General features: G+C 40.5%; 1 protein-coding gene across 1 annotated transcript in view; it reads left to right on the top strand.

Moving 5' to 3' along the window:
• Window positions 1-21,464, top strand: part of LOC124552657 (tyrosine-protein kinase Fer-like) — a 627,186-nt gene that overhangs the window by 66,451 nt on the left and 539,271 nt on the right. Inside the window, exon 2 of the mRNA XM_047126982.1 lies at window positions 11,634-11,807. Within this exon, the coding sequence (XP_046982938.1) occupies window positions 11,646-11,807 (162 nt within the window). The 5' untranslated portion in view covers window positions 11,634-11,645. The remainder of the gene's footprint in view (window positions 1-11,633; window positions 11,808-21,464) is intronic.

Genomic DNA, 21,464 nt, shown 5'->3' with positions numbered 1-21,464 from the left:
ACTGAGCAATGTCACAAGTCTCTTCATGCCAGAACACTTCGACTTTTGGCAAGATTTTAATTGCCAAATTAGAGCCTGTTAGTAGGCCTACGGACTTCCTGTCATTGTAGGACTAATAACAATGGATGAAATTCTCGTTCGTACATACACACCTGCTTACGTGTTAACCGGTGTAGAAACGCACTTAGCTGAGTTGAGCGAGCGCGGCCTACCTTCGTAACGCACGCGCCGCGGCCTGTCTTTCTCGTAGGCCTCGTGCTCTGAATAACTGCCGTCATTCGCTAGCGAGATCACGTGACATGAGCTACGACTGGCTGACAAAAGTGCAACACTCAACGCAATCTCTGTTTTAGTTTCGGAAGCTACCGTGCTGTAATTTGCGGAATTTTTGTATATACTTTCGCAATACGAAAATAAACTCTGCATACTGTCTCGCGTCAAACAACTTTCCAAACGCATTGTTCTTCCTGGATTTCGTTTCCTAAACTGCTGGCACGTCCTCCGCCGGTATAAGACCTTTACGATTCAAAGGACTGATAGGTTTTACAGTTCCGAGGGAAAGTATACTGTTACTTAACACGGATATATTTTCACCCGCTTTATACGTAATTTCATCCGGGAGAAATTGTGTTTTTAACCGGGAAATCCTGGAAAAATCCGGGAATTTTTTTTTTCTTGTCCACGTAGACGCCCTGTATTAGTTACGTGATCTATCCACCTAATCTTCAGCATTCCTCTGTAGCACCACATTTCAAAACCTTCTATTGTCTTTTTGTCTAAAATATTTATCGTCCATGTTTCACTTCCATACATGGCTACACTCCACGCAAAAACTTTCAGAAAAGACTCCCTTACACTTAAATCTATACTCGATGTTAACAAATTCCTGTTCTTCACAAACGCTTTCCTTGCCATGGCCAGTCTATATTTTATATTATCTCTACCATCAGTTATTTTGCTCCCCAAATAGCAAAACTCATCTTCTACTATTTAAAGTGTCTCATTTTCTAATGTAATTCCCTCATCATCTCCTGATTTAATTCGACTGCATTCCATTGTCCTAGTTTTGCTCGTGTTGATGTTCATCTTATATCCTCCTCTGAAGACAATATTCATTCCGTTCAACTCTTCCTGGTCCTTTGCTGTCTCTAACAGTACTACATTGTTGCCGGCAAACCTCAAAAGTTTTTAGTTCTTCTCCGTGGATTTTAATTCTTACTGCTTGCTCAATATACAGATTGAATAACTTCGGGGATAGGCTACAACCGGGTCTCACTCCCTTCTGAACCACTGATTCACTTCCGTGCCCCTCGACTCTTATAACTGCCATCTGATTTCTGTATAAATTGTAGCCATTCGCTCCCTGACACCTTCCGAGTTTGTAAGGGAGTACTCCAGTCAACCTCGTCAAAAGTCGTATTATGTCGTAGATATTACATGTGAAAGGTAATGCGATGAAAAACAAGTACACTTATTGAATTTCCGATGCCATTTGGCTGTTTACTAATTTTGATTATTTCAGCAAATATTATGACACATTTATCTCCATAGACAGGATAAAAAGTTTATCAATCGCCTTCAGACTTGTTCGTATTTGACTGACAACGAACGAGAAATTGCTTCTCGTGAAAATGCTATTAAAATACATTCAGTCGTTCATCGCCAATTTTCAGCACCGATATTTACGAAAATGCTGCGTTACGCACGGATAGCATCCAAATTTTCCAAAATGTCAACGACCTTTATTTTACATTAGAAACTCTGCAGAGTCACTGTGCATGCGGTCAAACTCCAATCATTCGAAGTTGTTGATGCCAATTTATCTTATGTTTCCTGTGCCTGTGTGAAAAATATCATCCTACACGTAGTGTCAAAGGCATCCGACGATTAATTGTACACTACCCTCATATTTTGAAATATTCTAACGCACTCCGTTATTGAATAGTTATTTACACCTTCATTTATCGATTTCAGATTGGGCTTTCCAAGTCTGTCCCTCGTCCTTGAAATCTTTGTCTACGGATCGTAGAGTCGAGGTGCAAAGCAGTTCTCGGGACCTTACCCGATTGCAGGCATAAGGACTTTCGGAAATCGCGACAGGCACACATTTTCAGAAAAACTTTATGCGTTTGGTTGTTTAGATGTCGACGGTCGTAAGTATTTGTTGCGATAATAAAAATTAGCAAACAACCAACAACATCGGAAATTCGATAAAAGTTCATGCACATACACGAGTCTTTTCATCATGTTACCTTTCAAACGTAATATGTAGGAAAAAATATTATTACTGAAAAATGCAACGAAGTGTTGAGTGCTATTGACAAGGGATTTCAAATTGAATCCGTATTTCTAGAGTTTCGTAAGACTTTTGACACTTTACGTCACAAGCGGCTTGTAGTCAAATTGCGTGCTTACGGAATATCATCTCAGTTATGTGACCGGATGTGTGATTTCCTTTCACAGAGGTCACAGTTCGGAAGAAGTAATTTGTGGCGTTCCCCAAGTTACTATTATAGGTCCTCTGCTGTTTTTTTTATCTATATGAACGATTTAGTAGACAATCTGAGCAGGCGTCTCAGATTGTATGAAGATGATTCTGTCGTTTATCGTCAAGTAAAGTCATCAGAAGATCAAAAGAAATTGCAAAACGATTTAGAAAGGATATCCGTGTGGTGCAAAAATTGGCAATTGATCGTAAATAATGGAAAGTGTAAGGTCATTCACATGAGTGCTAAAAGGGATTCGTTAAGCTTCGGTTACACGATAAATCAGTCAAATCTAAATAAAGGCCGTAAATTCAATTAAATACCTAGGAATTAAATAAGAATAATTTAAATTGCAAAGAACACAAAGAAAGTGTTGTGGGGAAGGCGAACCCAAGACTGCGTTTGTGTGTAGAACACTTAGAAGGTGCAACAGGTCTACTAAAGAGACTGCCTACACTACGCATGTCGGTCCTCTTTTGGAGTACTGCTGCGGGTGTGGGATTCTTACCAGGTAGCATTGACGGACTACATCGAGAAAGTTCAAAGAAGAGCAGCACGTTTTGTATTATCGCGAAACAGGCGAGAGAGTGTCAGTGATATGTTATATGATTTGAAGTGGACATAATTAAAAAAGGCGTTTCTCGTTAAGACGGAATTCCTGACGAAATTTCAATCACCAACTTTTTTCTCCGAATCGGAAAGAATTTTGTTGACGCCGACCTGCATACGGAGAAACGATCATCATAATAAAATTAGGGTAATCACAACTCGCACCGAAATATATAGGTGTTCGTTTTTTTCCGCGCGCTGTTCGAAACTGGAGTAATAGAATTATGTGAAGGTGGTTCGATGAACATTCTGGCAGGATCTTACATGTGATTTGCAGAGTATCATGTAGATCTAGAAGAAAGAAAGAGCACGAGTGGGCTCGACCCAGCGAGCCACCGATTACGGAGCTGGAACGCTAAGCATATGACTGCCGCCTTCTCGCGCTGAAGCTCCAACGCACCGGTACATCACTCACGCATAAAACTTGTCTTGCGATTTTATTATCTACTAATGGACTACTCATGTGGGGACTTGCCTACTCGTTTCTTATAGGGTACTTACAGGATGCTGTTTTCTCGGATAGCTATACAACAATTCAAGTAAATCAGATTGACAATACTTCACTTTGGTTTACAATGTCGTGTCGCAAGCAATTGGCGACATGCAAATAATTAATGTGTTTCGCTATGTACAATGTCTATGCAAGAAATGGAAGTGGAGCACAAGACACAGCTAGTAGTGGTTCAAATGGCTCTGAGCACTATGGGACTTAACATCTTAGGTCATCAGTCCCCTAGAACTTAGAACTACTTAAACCTAACTAACCTAAGGACATCACACACACCCATGCCCGAGGCAGGATTCGAACCTGCGACCATAGCGGTCCCGCGGTTCCAGACTGAAGCGCCTATAACTGCACGGCCACACCGGCCGGCAGCTAGTAGTGCTCTCTTGAGTAGTAGAACAAACAATGTACGAGCACAGTTTGTTAGTGCCAGTTGCCTATATCAGGGGCAGGTATGCACTCAGGGACGGAATTCCTGACATAATTTCAATCACCAACTTTTATCTCCGAATCGGAAAACATTTTGTTGACGCCGACCTGCATACGGAGAAACGATCGTCGTAGTAAAATAAGGGTAATCGTAACACTCCTTTGATTGACAGTTACTTAACCTATTGTTCTGTTAAGTGGTTTTCCATGTTACCCCCATTGCCTTTCGATTGACAGGTTTTTATCCTACTGCCCACCCCCTCGTCCCCAACTACCCTCCCCTGCTCGCTGCTACAGGTACACTTTCTGGTCTGAGTTATTGTAATAGGCTCCCTTCTGACTCTTATCAATTTGATTTACTATTTAATTAAATTGATTAATTAACTAACCTCTTACTCACTGGTAAATGCCCCCCCCCCCCCCCCCAGAAAAACGCGGGAAGTTCAAGTTCCATCAGAAAAATGCAGCATACCACGGCTGCCTCCACTGAGCTGTCACCCTACCTCCAACTCATCCTAGGGATTGGCGGGGGAGGAATCAACCTGTGCTGGACGTAAGTCTTTATTTCATGTGTGATGAAACGTGACACATTCCTCTAAACGATCTTTGATTTATGCGATGTACTCCATCCCCCTGTCGCATCTTGAATGTAAAATGGAGACTTCAGCTTCATAACTAAGTGAGCGATAGGTGCTTGTGAGGTACTGCAATCCCCGTATATACATTTGCCTGACAGATGTGGTGTTTACAGAGTTAGTGGCAGAATGACTTGTAATTTTCACATGTTGGACGCTGTTGCTATGGGTTTATCTGCTTCCTTGTAGGAGGTATCCCCCGTTATTATCATTTTATACAGGTCTGATGCAGGCATAGTATGATTTCTGAACCGTGATCGGATGTGAACAGTGGATGCTATACATCTATGGAAAGCTATACTGTTCGTATCACACAGAGCCACTGTTTTAAGGAAGTAGTTAAGTAGTTTTTTCGTTTTACAGTTCGATAACATAGTTTATCGTAGTGAAACCGGGAAGAAGGATGTATGTAATGCACTTGAGATATATTTCTCACATTGGAATATTAACAGCGCTACATTCCATACGACTGATAAGTTCACAACGCAAGTGATCTAACATTATAGCCCATTTTAAGTGCAGAACGTTGTAGTGTTAGGAGTGCATGTGTTTTATGTTCTCTCTTGCCAACAATTTCCAGGTACTGATCCTAGACTCTGGAATAATACTTTAAAATTGATAGCTTGGTTGATTTACATAAAAATGCTTCTAACTACATCCGTCTGGTGCTCCATCGAGCATAAAAATCATCCGCATCTTGTTCTTAACCGTCTGCTGTTACATCACGACACTTTCAAATGTGTTACTCTACATCGATGAGGAATTGATTCTACAGCATGCAGGCACCTCGCAAGGTTTCGTATCAAACTGTCTTCTTCCTTTAAATCGAAGAAGACAGGACCTCCTCGACATGGGAGCACCTCGAGAAATCTTGTGCACTTGGATGGGTGAGGGCTCGGCAATGATCCAGACTTAAAAAGTTTTTTGTTCTTGAAGTTAGTGACTTACGCATTAAAATTTTTTTTTGAAGCAGATGCTTTGATTATACCTGGTATTCAGCTCATAACTGTTTCTTTATATCACACTCCTGAAAGTAATGTAGAACAGTGTATAGAATGTTTAGAAAAACTTGTGCTCAGTATACAAAAGTCTACTAAATACAAAATATCAATTTTTGTGCATCTAAACATAGACCTTAGGGAAATGACAGCCAGTAATGTTAATTTAGTAAATATGTTAAGATCCTATAATCTCTTTTGTGCTAATGAAAGTCCTACAAGGCATTTCTCCTGTCTTCGCAATCAAATAACAAATATATACAAATGTGATTTTGAGCTAGGCTTATTTAATATCGATTACCTGTTGGACCATAGAGGTATATAGGTGAAACTAATTACTGAAAAACCAAAAGAAGACCACGAACAAACTCAGTGTGTGAGACTATTTACTGATAGAAATATTAGCAAGTATAGAGAAGAACTTGGAATACTGTTATACATTCATCCAGAAATGATGATGATGCCTTCAGCACATTCCTTAAAATCATTTCTGAAATCTTCCTTACATGCTGTCCACTGGTAAAAAAAAATAAAATCAAAATCAAAATCAAAATGAAAACAGTCTGGAAACCTAGCCGCTCAACTTTACAGAAGTGGTTTTCATCTCAATTACAAAAACTGAGACTATTGGTAATTAATTGCCACGATAAGGTCAAAAAGGGAGCATTAGATAAAGAAACTTACAAAAACCTGAAAAGAAAATATAGATCTGAAATTAAAATAGCCAAGTGTAAGGCAAATGATGATTTCATTAAAAAATCACACAATAAATGCAAGGCTGCATGGAAAGTAATAAATGCAGAGTTAGCTATGGATATAAACTATAAAGACAACACAAATGCTGCTAATATCACTGCTGATGATTTCAATCACTTTTTTGCCAACGTTGCCAAACTTAGCCTCTCAACTCAGGGCAACCAGAATTCCAGTTCTAAACGTACACCTATTTCTCACCCCACATCTGGCAGAAATTTTCAGCAAAACATTACAAACATAGTGTCAGGTTGTAAATGGAGAGAAGTACAAGTAATTAAAGCAACCTCTAAATTAGGATACTCCAGATCTGAAGATGTGTATGGCCTATCGAACTTTGTAATTAAAAAAAATCGTAGATTTCATATCATATCCTATTTGCATACTGATGAAACTGGATGCTCTCTAGTGGACATTTTCCACAATGTCTCAAAAAGATAGTTGTCATACCATTTTACAAAAAGGGTGACAAATCCTCTATCAATAATTTTAGACCAATTTCACTTGTGCCTATTCTCTAAAAAATAATAGAATACTGCATACTGCAGCAAATATGCATACACATATCAGACAATAATATATTAAATCATTCTCAGTATGGATTTTGGTCAAAGTTATCAACACTCAAAGTAGTTGAAAACCTTATCTCTTTTGTACTAAGCTCATTCGAGTCAGAATTATCTGCTGAAGCCATTCAAATTGAGTAACACTTTTGACTCAGTTAACCACAAATTACTATTAGATAAACTGTGTAGATGTGGAATCAAACACTTGGAACTCTCACTAACTGAATCATACCTCAGCAATAGAAAACAAATTGTAAAGCATGATGGTATAAAATGAGGTGTTCCTCAGAGCTCAGTGCCTGGCCCTCTACTATTTATATTAATTGTAAATGACTTTCAAGTAACTTACCCTGTAAATCTATCCTCTATGCTGATAATACATTAGCTAATTCTGGGAAGGATATAAACAAACTGTAGGAGGAAGGTGAAGAATGTCTCAAAATATCTAATATCTGGTTAAAAGCTAATGATTTAACTATGAACCATAAAACGACTGTCAAGATAATCTTCAGTCTATTAAACAGTAACACTGAGTTATCATCTGTTAGACTACTAGGAATTCATGTTGACACAAAATTAACGTGGGACACACACACAGATTATGTATGTAGAAAGTTATCACGAGTCATCTACCTACTATCCAGACTACACACATGTGCTACACAAGATTTATTAGTTCTTCATACTACACCTTCTTTCACTGCCATCTACAATATGGCATTCTTTTATGGGGTAACTCCCCAGGAGCCAAATAATTTTCACTTGGCAGAAAAAAGCAATTAGACGTCTTTATGGAATCACTGACAACAAGACCTCATGTAGACCTTATTTTAAAGACTTAAAAATTCTCACAGTCCCATCTCTTTACATACACTCCTGGAAATTGAAATAAGAACACCGTGAATTCATTGTCCCAGGAAGGGGAAACTTTATTGACACATATACATCACATGATCACACTGACAGAACCACAGGCACATAGACACAGGCAACAGAGCATGCACAATGTCGGCACTAGTACAGTGTATATCCACCTTTCGCAGCAATGCAGGCTGCTATTCTCCCATGGAGACGATCGTAGATATGCTGGATGTAGTCCTGTGGAACGGCTTGCCATGCCATTTCCACCTGGTGCCTCATTTGGACCAGCGTTCGTGCTGGACCTGCAGACCGCGTGAGACGACGCTTCATCCAGTCCCAAACATGCTCAATGGGGGACAGATCCGGAGATCTTGCTGGCCAGGGTAGTTGACTTACTCCTTCTAGAGCACGTTGGGTGGCACGGGATACATGCGGACGTGCATTGTCCTGTTGGAACAGCAAGTTCCCTTGCCGGTCTAGGAATGGTACAACGATGGGTTCGATGACGGTTTGGATGTACCGTGCAGTATTCAGTGTCCCCTCGACGATCACCAGTGGTGTACGGCCAGTGTAGGAGATCGCTCCCCACACCATGATGCCGGGTGTTGGCCCTGTGTGCCTCGGTCGTATGCAGTCCTGATTGTGGCGCTCACCTGCACGGCGCCAAACACGCATACGACCATCATTGGCACCAAGGCAGAAGCGACTCTCATCGCTGAAGACGACACGTCTCCATTCGTCCCTCCATTCACGCCTGTCGCGACACCACTGGAGGCGGGCTGCACGATGTTGGGGCGTGAGCGGAAGACGGCCTAACGGTGTGCGGGACCGTAGCCCAGCTTCATGGAGACGGTTGCGAATGGTCCTCGCCGATACCCCAGGAGCAACAGTGTCCCTAATTTGTTGGGATGTGGCGGTGCGGTCCCCTACGGCACTGCGTAGGATCCTACGGTCTTGGCGTGCATCCGTGCGTCGCTGCGGTCCGGTCCCAGGTCGACGGGCACGTGCACCTTCCGCCGACCACTGGCGACAACATCGATGTACTGTGGAGACCTCACGCCCCACGTGTTGAGCAATTCGGCGGTACGTCCACCCGGCCTCCCGCATGCCCACTATACGCCCTCACTCAAAGTCCGTCAACTGCACATACGGTTCACGTCCACGCTGTCGCGGCATGCTACCAGTGTTAAAGACTGCGATGGAGCTCCGTATGCCACGGCAAACTGGCTGACACTGACGGCGGCGGTGCACAAATGCTGCGCAGCTAGCGCCATTCGACGGCCAACACCGCGGTTCCTGGTGTGTCCGCTGTGCCGTGCGTGTGATCATTGCTTGTACAGCCCTCTCGCAGTGTCCGGAGCAAGTATGGTGGGTCTGACACACCGGTGTCAATGTGTTCTTTTTTCCATTTCCAGGAGTGTATATTGTTGCCTATTAAACATAAAAGGAAACTTAAACCACTACACTATAAGGAAATCTGTTCATCAACACAATACTCAACAAACAAATATCATTGATATACCCACAACCAGGCTTAAGAAAACCGAATTATCTATGAATACATAGGCATAAAATTATTCGACACTTTACCTGTGCACGCTCAATTGGTTTCTCTGGATATTTTCAAAACTAAAACTAAAGTGTGGATGAAGGAAAATACTTTCTATAGTACAGAAGTATTTCAAAATAGTTAAAGATGACCTAATTTATTGATAAATTAAGGCTTTCTGTTATGTATAGATACGGGTGTAGAGGCAGCTATAAGTTAATAGGGTACAACACTGCTATATTTTTACCATGTAATATTTTGTTATATGAAACATAATGTACAAATAACTATAATTCTTCCGATGACATCGACTGCATGTTAATGCTGATAAATTAAGGCTTTTTGTTATGTATAGATGTGGGTGTAGAGGCAGTTATAAGCTAATAGGGTACAACACTGCTATATTTTTACCACGTAATATTCTATTATGTAAAACATAATGTACAAATAGCTGTAATTCTTCTGACGACATCGATTGCATGTTAATGCTGATAGATGGATAAAATAAATAAATAGGTGGAGGATGTGAAGTGTCATATATAAATTCCTTTACGAATGGATGACACTATATTTCAGTATTTGCTCAGTAAAGTGGTTTCTCATATTACAAAACAGAATACACTGTTGAGAAATGCAATACATGCAGAAGACAGGCAAACAGTGACATTATGACTTCTTGATACATGCAAGAGCTATAGTTTACAACACAGAACTCGAATACCACATTGCACATTAACCAAAATAATTCCGGAAACGTGTGAAGCGATTTATAAAGCACATAAGGGGGAACATTTGAAGGTAAATAAACGTTTAGTACAGTATATGGGCATTGAGAACTATTTTTATTTTTTAATAATTTAATTAATGGAATTAGTGTTCGAAAACCTACAAAATTAAGAAAAGGTAGGAAAAAGATGAAGCGCTTTTTAACTTCTGGCATCCAGAGTTCAAAAATTGACCAAAAAAGTTGAATTGAAAGCTAAGAAATAATGTTTTATTTTGGAGTGTGACCACATCCTCTATTCCGGCTTGCTGAAAAGCTGCCTGGATGTTTCCTGATGTAGAGGTGGATGGTGTTGTGTACATAGTTCCGCGTAGTCAGCGCGTACACAGCTTTCCCACTAGAGCGCGCCCCGCTAAGCACAACAGCGCAGGCGCAGCGCTCGTCCGTCTCCGCACTACGAGATGGCGCTGCCTTAGAGACGGACCAAATTCTGGTTCCGCCGATCCGCGTATTAATATGTAATTCAGCCAATGAGATCGCTGCGAACGTAGAACCTTTTCTCCTCGCAGGTCACACTCGCGCAGTGATACCTGAACGCTCGAGGTATTATAATGAGTATACAGACCTCTGATTCGTCAGTCTGCATTTGTCTGTACCAGTCTATAGTCAAGTTTCAGTCTGCACCTAATAAGATTATCATATTCTTGTACATAGCCATGAAGAGAAATGTATAGACACTTTGTCAAGTATCAGAGATATGTGAGAATAAGATTAACGTACCAAGACAAAAGGAACTTCAGATTGTCAGTTGTAAACGGCATCCAGAATCAAATTACGTAATGTCCACGCTTTTTATTATTTTAATAAATGTGTGTGAAAATTAATCAAGATCCTACTCTAGTGTGCAAGTGGCATTTCTATCGTCTGACCTAACGGCAGAAGATAAACACGCCACGATAAGACCACAAGACATATTGCTGACACTCGCCTACTTCGTTAGAGCGACAAGTCAAATAATCTGATGGTGTGTGTACCGAAGGTCTTACAGTACGCACACCACAGATAGCTATAACTGTGATTTTGGATATGAAGTCACCTGCAGCATATTCCACACAATTAATAGCATACACTGCGCCCGTTCCTCGTCCACCACACTATTCGAAACAACTTTATTAAAAAAAAATGAGTTGAAGGAATACAACTACTTTGAAGCTATATTTACAAACACACTACAGAGTCATCAAACAGCTGCAGCGATGCCAGCCTCCGAGCGGTTATATTTCACATTTCAGTAAACGTAAGACGAGCGACTTTTATGATCAAATCTACAACGAGGCCCCAGGTTTGATCGTATTTGATGACAGGCGAGCTTTGACAAAGTTCCCTGTGACGCCATCAAATTTTCTTTGACATAAATAATATATCAGCTTCGACGAAGAAATATGATAAGTGTAATACCGGCCTGCAACTGGCATCTGGTGAATGCTACTATAGCAGAGGTTGTGCTGTGTGTTGCAGGCGTGGCGCGCCATGATGGAGGAGATGGAGGCTGCGGCCAAGACGCTGCGCCAGAACGCAGAGGTGGTGGAGAGCCAGTCGCTGGAGGCGCTCAACAACATCTACGCCGAGAAGCGGCGCGCCCGCAAGCAGTACATGGAGGACTACAACAAGATCGTCTCGCAGTTCTCACAGGTCAGCCAGCTCAAAGCCCAAACACTATGGCGAATTATTTGGAATGTGCTGCTTTGTTTGGTGAAGATTGTGTTTGAGACATATTGTGATTGATGTCCGATTTGACAAACATGTTTGACCGTTCATACTTGCATTTTGCAAACATAAAAGTGGGTTGCTTGGCAGACTTCGAAGATAAGGAACTAGACGGCAGTTCATCTCCTTCTACCGTGAGTTTCCATGATTGTGGGAACTAAGATCGAGGTATTGTGTGGCCCACAACTAAATATCACAGACCATTACAAAAATGGTAGAGGGGTTGCGTCTTTCCCATCCAAAGATTACACGCAAGCGATAAATAAAACATCGGTCTTCTATGCACGACGTACGAGTGGGAATTCTGCAAAATAATAATGTTTTTAATGGGGGTTGGACGTCAAATGGGACGACTTGGAGCAGGGGAGACACCACAGGATATTTTAATTTCCACTGTCTATACTTTTAATATTAAACACTATGGCTTTGTCACACGAAGATTGTGTTTGAAACATATTGTGATTGATGGCCGATTAGACAAACATGTTTGACCGTTCACACTTGCATTTTTCAAACATAAAAGTGGGTTGCTTGGCAGACTTCGAAGATAAGGAACGAGACGGCAGTTCATCTCCTTCTACCGTGAGTTTCCACGATTGTGGAAACTAAGATCGAGGTATTGTATGGCCCACAACTAAACAGCACAGACCATTACTAAAATGGTAGAGGGGTTGCGTCTTTCCCATCCAAAGATGACACGCAAGGGATAAATAAAACACAGTCTTCTATGCACGACCTACGAAGGGGAATTCTGCAAAATAATAATGTTTTTAAGGGGGGTAGGACGTCAAACAAGCCGACTTGGAGCAGGAGAGACGTCACAAGACATTTTAATTTCCACTGTCTATACTTTTACAAATAAATTCATAAAGCTTTGTCAGCATGACCAGGAAGGATTCAGGATTCATACTCATTGCAGTGGAAGTTCGGAAACATAACAAAATAAATTTTTTTTCCCTGCGAAATTTCATCATTTTTTCACTTACTAATTGCTGCATTTGTTGCTATAGGTACACTTTTCTTCATAAGTTAGAGAGATTCTTCGATGAATTTTGCACAGCATAAATACCATACTTACAGGTGTATGAAACCCTAGAATTTATTTAATTTATGAAAAAACGAATGAGCTGTTATATTTTAAATTTCATGTTTAGAGAAAACACAAATTTTATAGTTAATTACCTCAATTTTTACCACAGTTTTTAATAATTTGGAAAATGCTAAGAGTTTCATACACCTTTAAGTATGCTTTGTACGCTGTGCAAAATTCATCGAAGAATCTCTCTTACTTATGAAGAAAAGTGTACCTATAGCAACAAATGCTGCCATTAGCAAGTGAAAAACATGATGAAATTTCACATGTAAAAATAAACCATTCCGTTATGTTTTCGAACTTCCACTACTATGAGTGTGAATTCTGAATCATTCCTGGTGATGCTGATAAAGTTTTATGAATTTATTCGTGAAAGTATAGACAGTGGAAATCAAAATGTCCTGTGGTGCCTCTCCTGCTCCAAATCGGCCCGACTTGGAGCAGAAGAGACACCACAGGACATTTTAATTTCCACTGTCTATACTTTTAAAAATAAATTCATAAAACTTCGTCAGAATGACCAGAAAGGATTCAGGATTTACACTTATAGTGGTGGAAGTTCAAAAATATAAGAAATTTTTTTTTTTTTTTTACATTTGTATTTCACCTTTTTTTCACTTACCATTGGCTGCATTTGTTGCTATAGGTACACTTTTCTTTATAAGTAAGGAAGATTCTTCGATGAATTTTGCACAGCATACAAACCATACTTACAGGTGCATGAAACTCTAGAATTTTCCAAATCTATTAAAAACTGTGGTAAAAATTGAAATAATTAAGTATAAAATTTGAGTTTTTTCTAAACATGAAGTTTAAAATATAACAGCACATTCGTTTTTTCATAAAATAAATAATTTCTAGACTTTCATACACCTGTAAGTATGGTTTGTATGTATGCTGTGCAAAATTCATCGAAGAATCTCTCTAACTTATGAAGAAAAGTGTACCTATAGCGACAAACGCAGCCAATAGAAGTGAAAAAATGATGAACTTTCACACGTAAAAAAAATTATTTTGTTATGGTTTTGAACTTCCACTGCTATGATTGTGAAACCCTAATCCTTCCTGGTCTGACAAAGTTTTATGGATTTATTCGTAAAAGTATAGACAGTGGAAATTAAAATGTCGTGTGGTGCCTCTGCTGCTCCAAGACGACCGGTTTGACGTCCTACCCCCGTTAATGCTTCTTACTATTGCTCGATATGCTTCCAAAGTAACGTCACTCAATTCAAAAGGCGCAATAAACGGTACACATTTTAAACCTTCTAAATCTGATCCGGTTGCCACATTCGTGCTTGCTGAGAAACTGGAATAGATTTTCGCATAACTGTGTTTTCTTGTTCAGTGTGAGGGCGAAGTAAATGTAACGTGATACTCAAATTTTCTCTATCCATTCAGAGAAAGCTGTCGTTATCACCAGTATCAGAGCGTAATATTTCCTTTGCTAGATTTACAACGGTATATTAATCTCTCAATTTGCACCGCTCCCTGGACCAGAGTCTCGTTCTCTTTTTGTTCTTTGTCCACAGCTCTAAATTCAATGCAAGAACTTCTGCATTGGTAGCTATTCAGATATCAGAGTTCTTCGCTATGAGAAATGATTTTGACTTTCTCGTGTATACGCGTATCGTCTCCGTCAGCTGACTAGCGGCGGCCTGCATTTGCAGGGAGCTTGCATCGAAAGATATGCAAAAGAAAGTAAAGTTGTTGTACGAATAAAACAATATCGCGACACACATTTTATGAAAGGAGGGATCTAGGACTAAAATTTCTAAGAGTAAGATACATAACTCGATGAATGTCTAAGATTTTTAAGACGACAGAATGTTAGTATATCTAATTCAATACAAGAATTTTCTCTGTAACCAAAGTTTTGTAATACATTATTCTTCTTATGAAATCTCGATATTGTTTTAGTACCTGTACCGGACTAAGCAAAAGTCATACAACATAATCGGTTATTTTGCGTAAAAATCCAACATTATGAATAGAAACGGGTATCATTTCATATAAAATCATCATAAAACATTTCACACATATTATTTAGAAATTGTCAGAAACCGAAACGCTTCAGGACAAACTGATATCTGGTCTTCTGCCCCTGTGGAAGCAGTGAACTAAACGACTCACAATGCAGCAAATACAAGAATCCACTGCAATTCTATAGTTTGAAAGAATAAACTGTACAGTGCTTCAAACTGTTTGTCCCTCTTTCACATAGCTAAATGTGAAAACATTAACCATTGCATTAGTACTGGGAAATTCGGAGAAATTAGGTTAACTATACGTACTACATTATGTGTAATGTTAATACAAGTCGTTCGGTTGTCAACCCTTAACTCACGATGTGACTTTTCTGTAAGATAAACTACTAGGTGTGGCTCTGGGACGTCTATGGTACAAGCGGATTTGAACTCGTAAATCATTTGAAAATTTTAATGAAAATTGTATTAGTGAGTATTGTGACGAGTACAGGGGTTAGCGACCACAGGTCAGTTGCTGCTAGGCTGAATAACGGAACAGCTACAACCATCAAAATGAATCGCAAAGTATATCTATTTAAAGAAGCTGATAAAAATGCTCTTAACGCCTATGTAAGAGACAGTCTTCACTCCTTCCGATCTGATCATGTAAGTGCAGAAAAGTTGTGGAATGTTTTCAAAGACATAGTATCGACAGCAATTGAGAGATATATACCACACAAATTAATAAGTGATGGTACTGATCCCCCATGGTACACAAAATGGGTCAGATCGTTGTTGCAGAAGCAACGAAAAAGGCATGACAAATTTAAAAGAACGCAAAATCCCCAAGACTGGCAAAGTTTTACAGAAGTTCGAAGTATGGCGCGTACGGTCAAAGCGAGATGCTTTTAATAATTTCCACAACGAAATTCTGTTTCGAAATCGGGCAGAAAACCCAAAGAGATTCTGGTGATACATAAAGCGCACCAGTGGCAAGACGCCATCAATACCTTCACTGCGCGATAACAACGGTGAAGTCACTGATGACAGTGCCACTAAAGCAGAGTTATTAAACACGTTTTTCCGAAACTCCTTCACCAAAGAAGAGGAAGTAAATATTACTGAATTCCAATCAAGAACAACAGCCAAGACGAGAAACATAGAAGTAGATATCCTCGGAGTAACGAAGCAGCTTAAATCACTTAATAAAAGCAAGGCCTCCGGTCCAGATTGTATTCCAGTCAGGTTCCTCTCAGAGTATGCTGACAAAATAGCTCCATATTTAGCAATTATATACACCCACTCGCCTACAGAAAGATCGGTACCTAAAGACTGGAAAATTGCTCAAGTCACACCAATACCCAAAATGGGAAGTAGGAGAAATTCGCTGAATTACAGGCCTATTATCACTAACGTCGATTTGCAGTAGGGTTTTGGAACATATAATGTATTTATTGATACACAGTCAGCACAGTTTCAGAAAATATCGTTCTTGTGAAACACACCTAGCTCTTTATACTCATGAAGTGATAAGTGCTATCGACAGGGGATCTCAAATTGATTCCATAATTTTAGATTTCCCGAAGGCTTTCGACACCATTCCTCACAAGCGTCTTCTAACCAAACTGCGTGACTACGGAGTATCGCCTCAGTTGTGCGACTAGATTCGTTATTTCCTGTCAGAAAGGTCACAGTTCGTTGTAATAAACGGAAAGTCATCGAGTAAAACAGAAGTAATATCCGGCGTTCTTCAAGGAAGTGTTATAGGCCCTCTATTGTTCCTGATCTATATTAACGACATAGGAGACAATCTGAGTAGCCGTCTTAGATTGTTTGCAGATGATGCTGTCATTTACCGTCTTGTAAAGTCGTCAGATGAACAAAACGACTTGCAAAATGATTTAGATAAGATATCTGTATGGTGCGAAAAGTGGCAATTGACCCTGAATAAGGAAAAGTGTGAAGTTATTCACATGAGTACTGAAAGAAATGAGCTAAATTTCGATTACAAATCTGAAGGCTGTAAATTCAACCAAATACTTAGGGATTACATTTACAGCCGGGCGTGGTGGCCGAGCGGTTCTAGGCGCTCAGTCCGGAACCGCGCGACTACTACGGTCGCAGGTTCGAATCCTGCCTCGGGCATGGATGTGTGTGATGTCCTTAGGTTAGTTAGGTTTAAGTAGTTCTAAGTTCCAGGGGACTGCTGACCACAGATGTTAAGTCCCATAGTGCTCAGAGCCATTTGAACCATTTGATTACAATTACAAATATCCTAAGTTGGAACGACCACATAGATAATGCTGTGGGCAGAGCAAACCGAAGAGTGCGACTCATTGGCAGAACTCTTAGAAGGTGCAACAGGTCTACTAAAGAGACTGCTTACACCACGCTTGTCCGCCCTACTTTGGAGTATTGCTGTGCAGTGTGGGACCCGCATCAGGTGGGACTGGCGGATGACATAGAAAAAGTACAAAGAAGGGCAGCTCGTTTTGTTTTATCGCGAAACAGGCATGATACGTGAATTGGAGTGGCAATAAATAAAACAAAGGCGTTTCTCGTTGCGACGGGATCTACTCATGAAATTTCAATTACCAGTTTTCTCCTCCGATGTGAAAACATTCTGTTGTCACCCACCTACATAGCGAGAAATGATCATCACGGTAAAATAAGAGAAATCGGGGATCGCACAGTAAAATTTAAGCGCTCGTTTTTCCCGAGTGCCGTTCGAGAGCGGAACAGTAGAGAGAGAGCTTGAAGGTGGTTCATTGAACCCTCTGCCAGGCACTTTATTGTGAATAGCAGAGTAATCATGTAGATGTAATTTATATTTACAATTACTGAAGCGCTGCTTAAGTATTCCTTGTTAATTTTATTGCAGCAATTAGAACCTGAGTGTTTTACTAGTTACTGTTCAAAATTTTATGCAGTTTTTCAAACAGTACACATAAACGTACTGCTAGAGAACTGGCAGTTACATTGTATAAAATTTTGATATCTCTGTAGCAAATACATTTGTACATAAAATTAAATTCATAGATTTAGATTTGCTTATAAAAACTGGTGTCGATATCTAATGGCTCTGAGCATATTGGGACGTAACTTCTGAGGTCATCAGTCCCCTATAACTTAGAACTACTTAAACCTAACTAACCTGAACACAATGTGACACCATCAATCAGCAGTTCATGCTTCCTGATCACAGCCTCACTCCAAATGCAACCATTTGTGTTGGCCTGCACCTGTGCATGTGATGATAATTTGCTATTCTGGCTGCTACTGGTCTCCAGTTAATGATGCAGGATTACACAGAATATTGCAAGCAGTCCTGCCCGAGGCAGGATTCGAACCTGCGACCGTAGCGGTCGCGCGGTTCCAGACCGTAGCGCCTAGAACCGCTCGGTCACCACGGCCGGCGTCAATATCTACAAAAAGAAAGTATAATAAACTGATTTTCAGTGGTGCATTCTACATTTTTCCTTACCATCAGTCATTACATAGACTATTTGATTTTAGCTATCAGTTTTAAGTATTTATTGGAGAAACAGAAAGGCTCACATCAGCACTGACCTAAAGTTCTTCCTCTGAATGATCTTCTCTTTCCCTAGGAGGATTGTGGTCACTGGCCATTGCAGAATCGTCATACACTTAGTCTACTTTCCAATGCATATCACAGACATCCTCCTCCATCCACAAACAAACAATTTCATCAAATTTAGCAATGAAAAATCCAGGGTGGAATGTAACAATATTATGAAAAGGATAGTTACTACTCACCATATAGCGGTGATGCTGAGTCGAAGATAGGCACAAAAAAAATGAAGGTCGGAAAGTGAACTTTTGGCCAACAATGCGGTTGCCGACAATAGACAACACACACACACGACCACAGCCTCCGGCAGCTGAAGCCAGCCTCAGTGTGTATGTATGTATGTGTGTGTGTGTGTGTGTGTGTGTGTGTGTGTGTAAGTGTGGTCTATTTTCGACAAACGCATTGTTGGCCAAAAGTTCACTTTCCGACAGTCTTTTTGTTGTGCCTATCTGCTAATCAGCATCTCTGCTATATGGTGAGTAGTAACTATCCTTTTCATAATACTGCTGAATCAAATTTAGGATCAATAAAGCCGAACGTTGCTGCGAAAACGTTTATCGCTATACTGAAGAAAACGTACGCAATTCACGAGGCGCGGTCGAAGAGGCGCCAACATCTATCAACAAGTGTGAACCACAAGCAAAGAGGGCGATAACGTAACCGACAGTAAAACATTGTTGCGTTGGCGATTTCAAAAATGGCTCTGAGCACTATGGGACTCAACTGCTGTGGTCATAAGTCCCCTAGAACTTAGAACTACTTAAACCTAACTAACCTAAGGACAGCACACAACACCCAGCCATCACGAGGCAGAGAAAATCCCCGACCCCGCCGGGAATCGAACCCGGGAACCCGGGCGTGGGAAGCGAGAACGCTACCGCACGACCACGAGATGCGGGCGTTGGCGATTTATCCAGTAATGGCTGCTGTGACGTCAATTCGTAGCGCGCTTCTTGAACTGCACTTCTTCATCGTGGTATTTGTTGTCATATTTTCGTTGCTGTCGAGGGAAATTATCTTTGTAATCGCAGCGGTGTGTGAGAAACAAATTACAGTCCTTTATGTTTCGGAAGGAATTATAATTTTTAGTCGATACATGCTTTTTCTGAATTCCGAACTCAGCCGGTAAAAATTGAACCCTAATAGGATCACTGTCTGTGTCTATCCGTCTGTAAAGACCTGTTTTTTTCAGGAACGTGCACGTTGAAATTTATGTCGCGAACTGAGGTCTACCGGCCCTTGGCTTTAGCTTTTTAAGCTTTTAAGCGAATGCAGTTAAAAGATGTCCCATATTACGATACTCGCGAACTACTGTTGTTGTGGTCTTCAGTTCTGAGACTGGTTTGATGCAGCTCTCCATGCAACCCTATCCTGTGCAAGTTTCTTCATCTCGCAGTACCTACTGCAACCTACGTCCTTCTGAATCTGCTTAGTGTATTCATCTCTTGGTCTCCCTCTACGATTTTTACCCTCCACGCTGCCCTCCAATGCTAAATTTGTGATCCCTTGATGCCTCAGAACATGTCCTACCAACCGGTCCCTTCTTGTTGTCAAGTTGTGCCACAAACTCCTCTTCTCCCCAATTCTGTTCAATACCTCCTCATTAGTTATGTCATCTTCCCATCTAATCTTCAGCATTCTTCTGTAGCACCACATTTCTAAAGCTTCTATTCTCTTCCTGTCCAAACTATTTATCGTCCATGCTTCACTTCCTTACATGGCTACACTCCATACGAATAATTTCAGAAACGACTTCCTGACACTTAAACCTATACTCGATGTTAACAAATTTCTCTTCTTCAGAAACGGTTTCCTTGCCATTGCCAGTCCACATTTTATATGTTCTCTACTTCGACCATGATCAGTTATTTTGCTCCCCAAATAGCAAAACTCCTTTACTACTTTAATAAAGTGTCTGATTTCCTAATCTAATTCGCTCAGCATCACCCGACTTAATTCGACTACATACCATTATCCTCCTTTTGCTTTTGTTGATGTTCATCTTATATCCTCCTTTCAAGACACGTCCATTCAGTTCAACTGCTCTTCCAAGTCCTTTGCTGTCTCTGACAGAATTACAATGTCATCGGCGAACCTCAAAGTTTTTATTTCTTCTCCATAGATTTTAATTCCTACTGCGAATTTTACTTTTGTTTCCTTTACTGCTTGCTCACTATACAGATTGAATAACATCGTTGATAGGCTACAACCCTGTCTCACTCCCTTCCCAACCGCTGCTTCCTTTTCATGCCCCTCGACTCTTATAACTGCCATTTGGTTTCTGTACAAATTGTAAATAGCGTTTCGCTCCCTGTTATTTTACCCCTGCCACCTTTAGAATTTGAAAGAGAGTATTCCAGTCAACATTGTCAAAAGCTTTCTCTAAGAAAGAAATGCTAGAAACGTAGGTTCGCTTTTCCTTAATCTTTCTTCTAAGATAAGTCGTAGGGTCAGTATTGCCTCACGTGTCCCAACATTTCTACGGAATCCAAACTGATCTTCCCCGAGGTCGGCTTCTACCAGTTTTTCCATTCGTCTATAAAGAATTCGTGTTAGTATTTTGCAGCTGTGACTTATTAAACTAATAGTTCGGTAATTTTCACATCTGTCAACACCTGCTTTCTTTGGGATTGGAATTATTATATTCTTCATGAAGTCTGAGGGTATTTAGCCTGTCTCATACATCTTGCTCACCAGATGGTAGAGTTTTGTCAGGACTGGCTCTCCCTTGGCTGTCAGTAGTTCTAATGGAATGTTGTCTAGTCCCGGGGCCTTGTTCCGACTCAGGTCTTTCATTGCTCTGTCAAACTCTTCACGCAGTATCGTATCTCCCATTTCATCTTCATCTACATCCTCTTCCATTTCCATAATATTGTCCTCAAGTACATCGCCCTTGTATAGACCCTCTATATACTCTTTCCACGTTTCTGCTT

Source organism: Schistocerca americana, chromosome 10, assembly GCF_021461395.2.
Source record: "Schistocerca americana isolate TAMUIC-IGC-003095 chromosome 10, iqSchAmer2.1, whole genome shotgun sequence".
NCBI classification, from domain to species: domain Eukaryota; kingdom Metazoa; phylum Arthropoda; class Insecta; order Orthoptera; family Acrididae; genus Schistocerca; species Schistocerca americana.
Note: the sequence above shows the minus strand (reverse complement) of the source record. Positions and strands in the feature narration are given on the sequence as shown.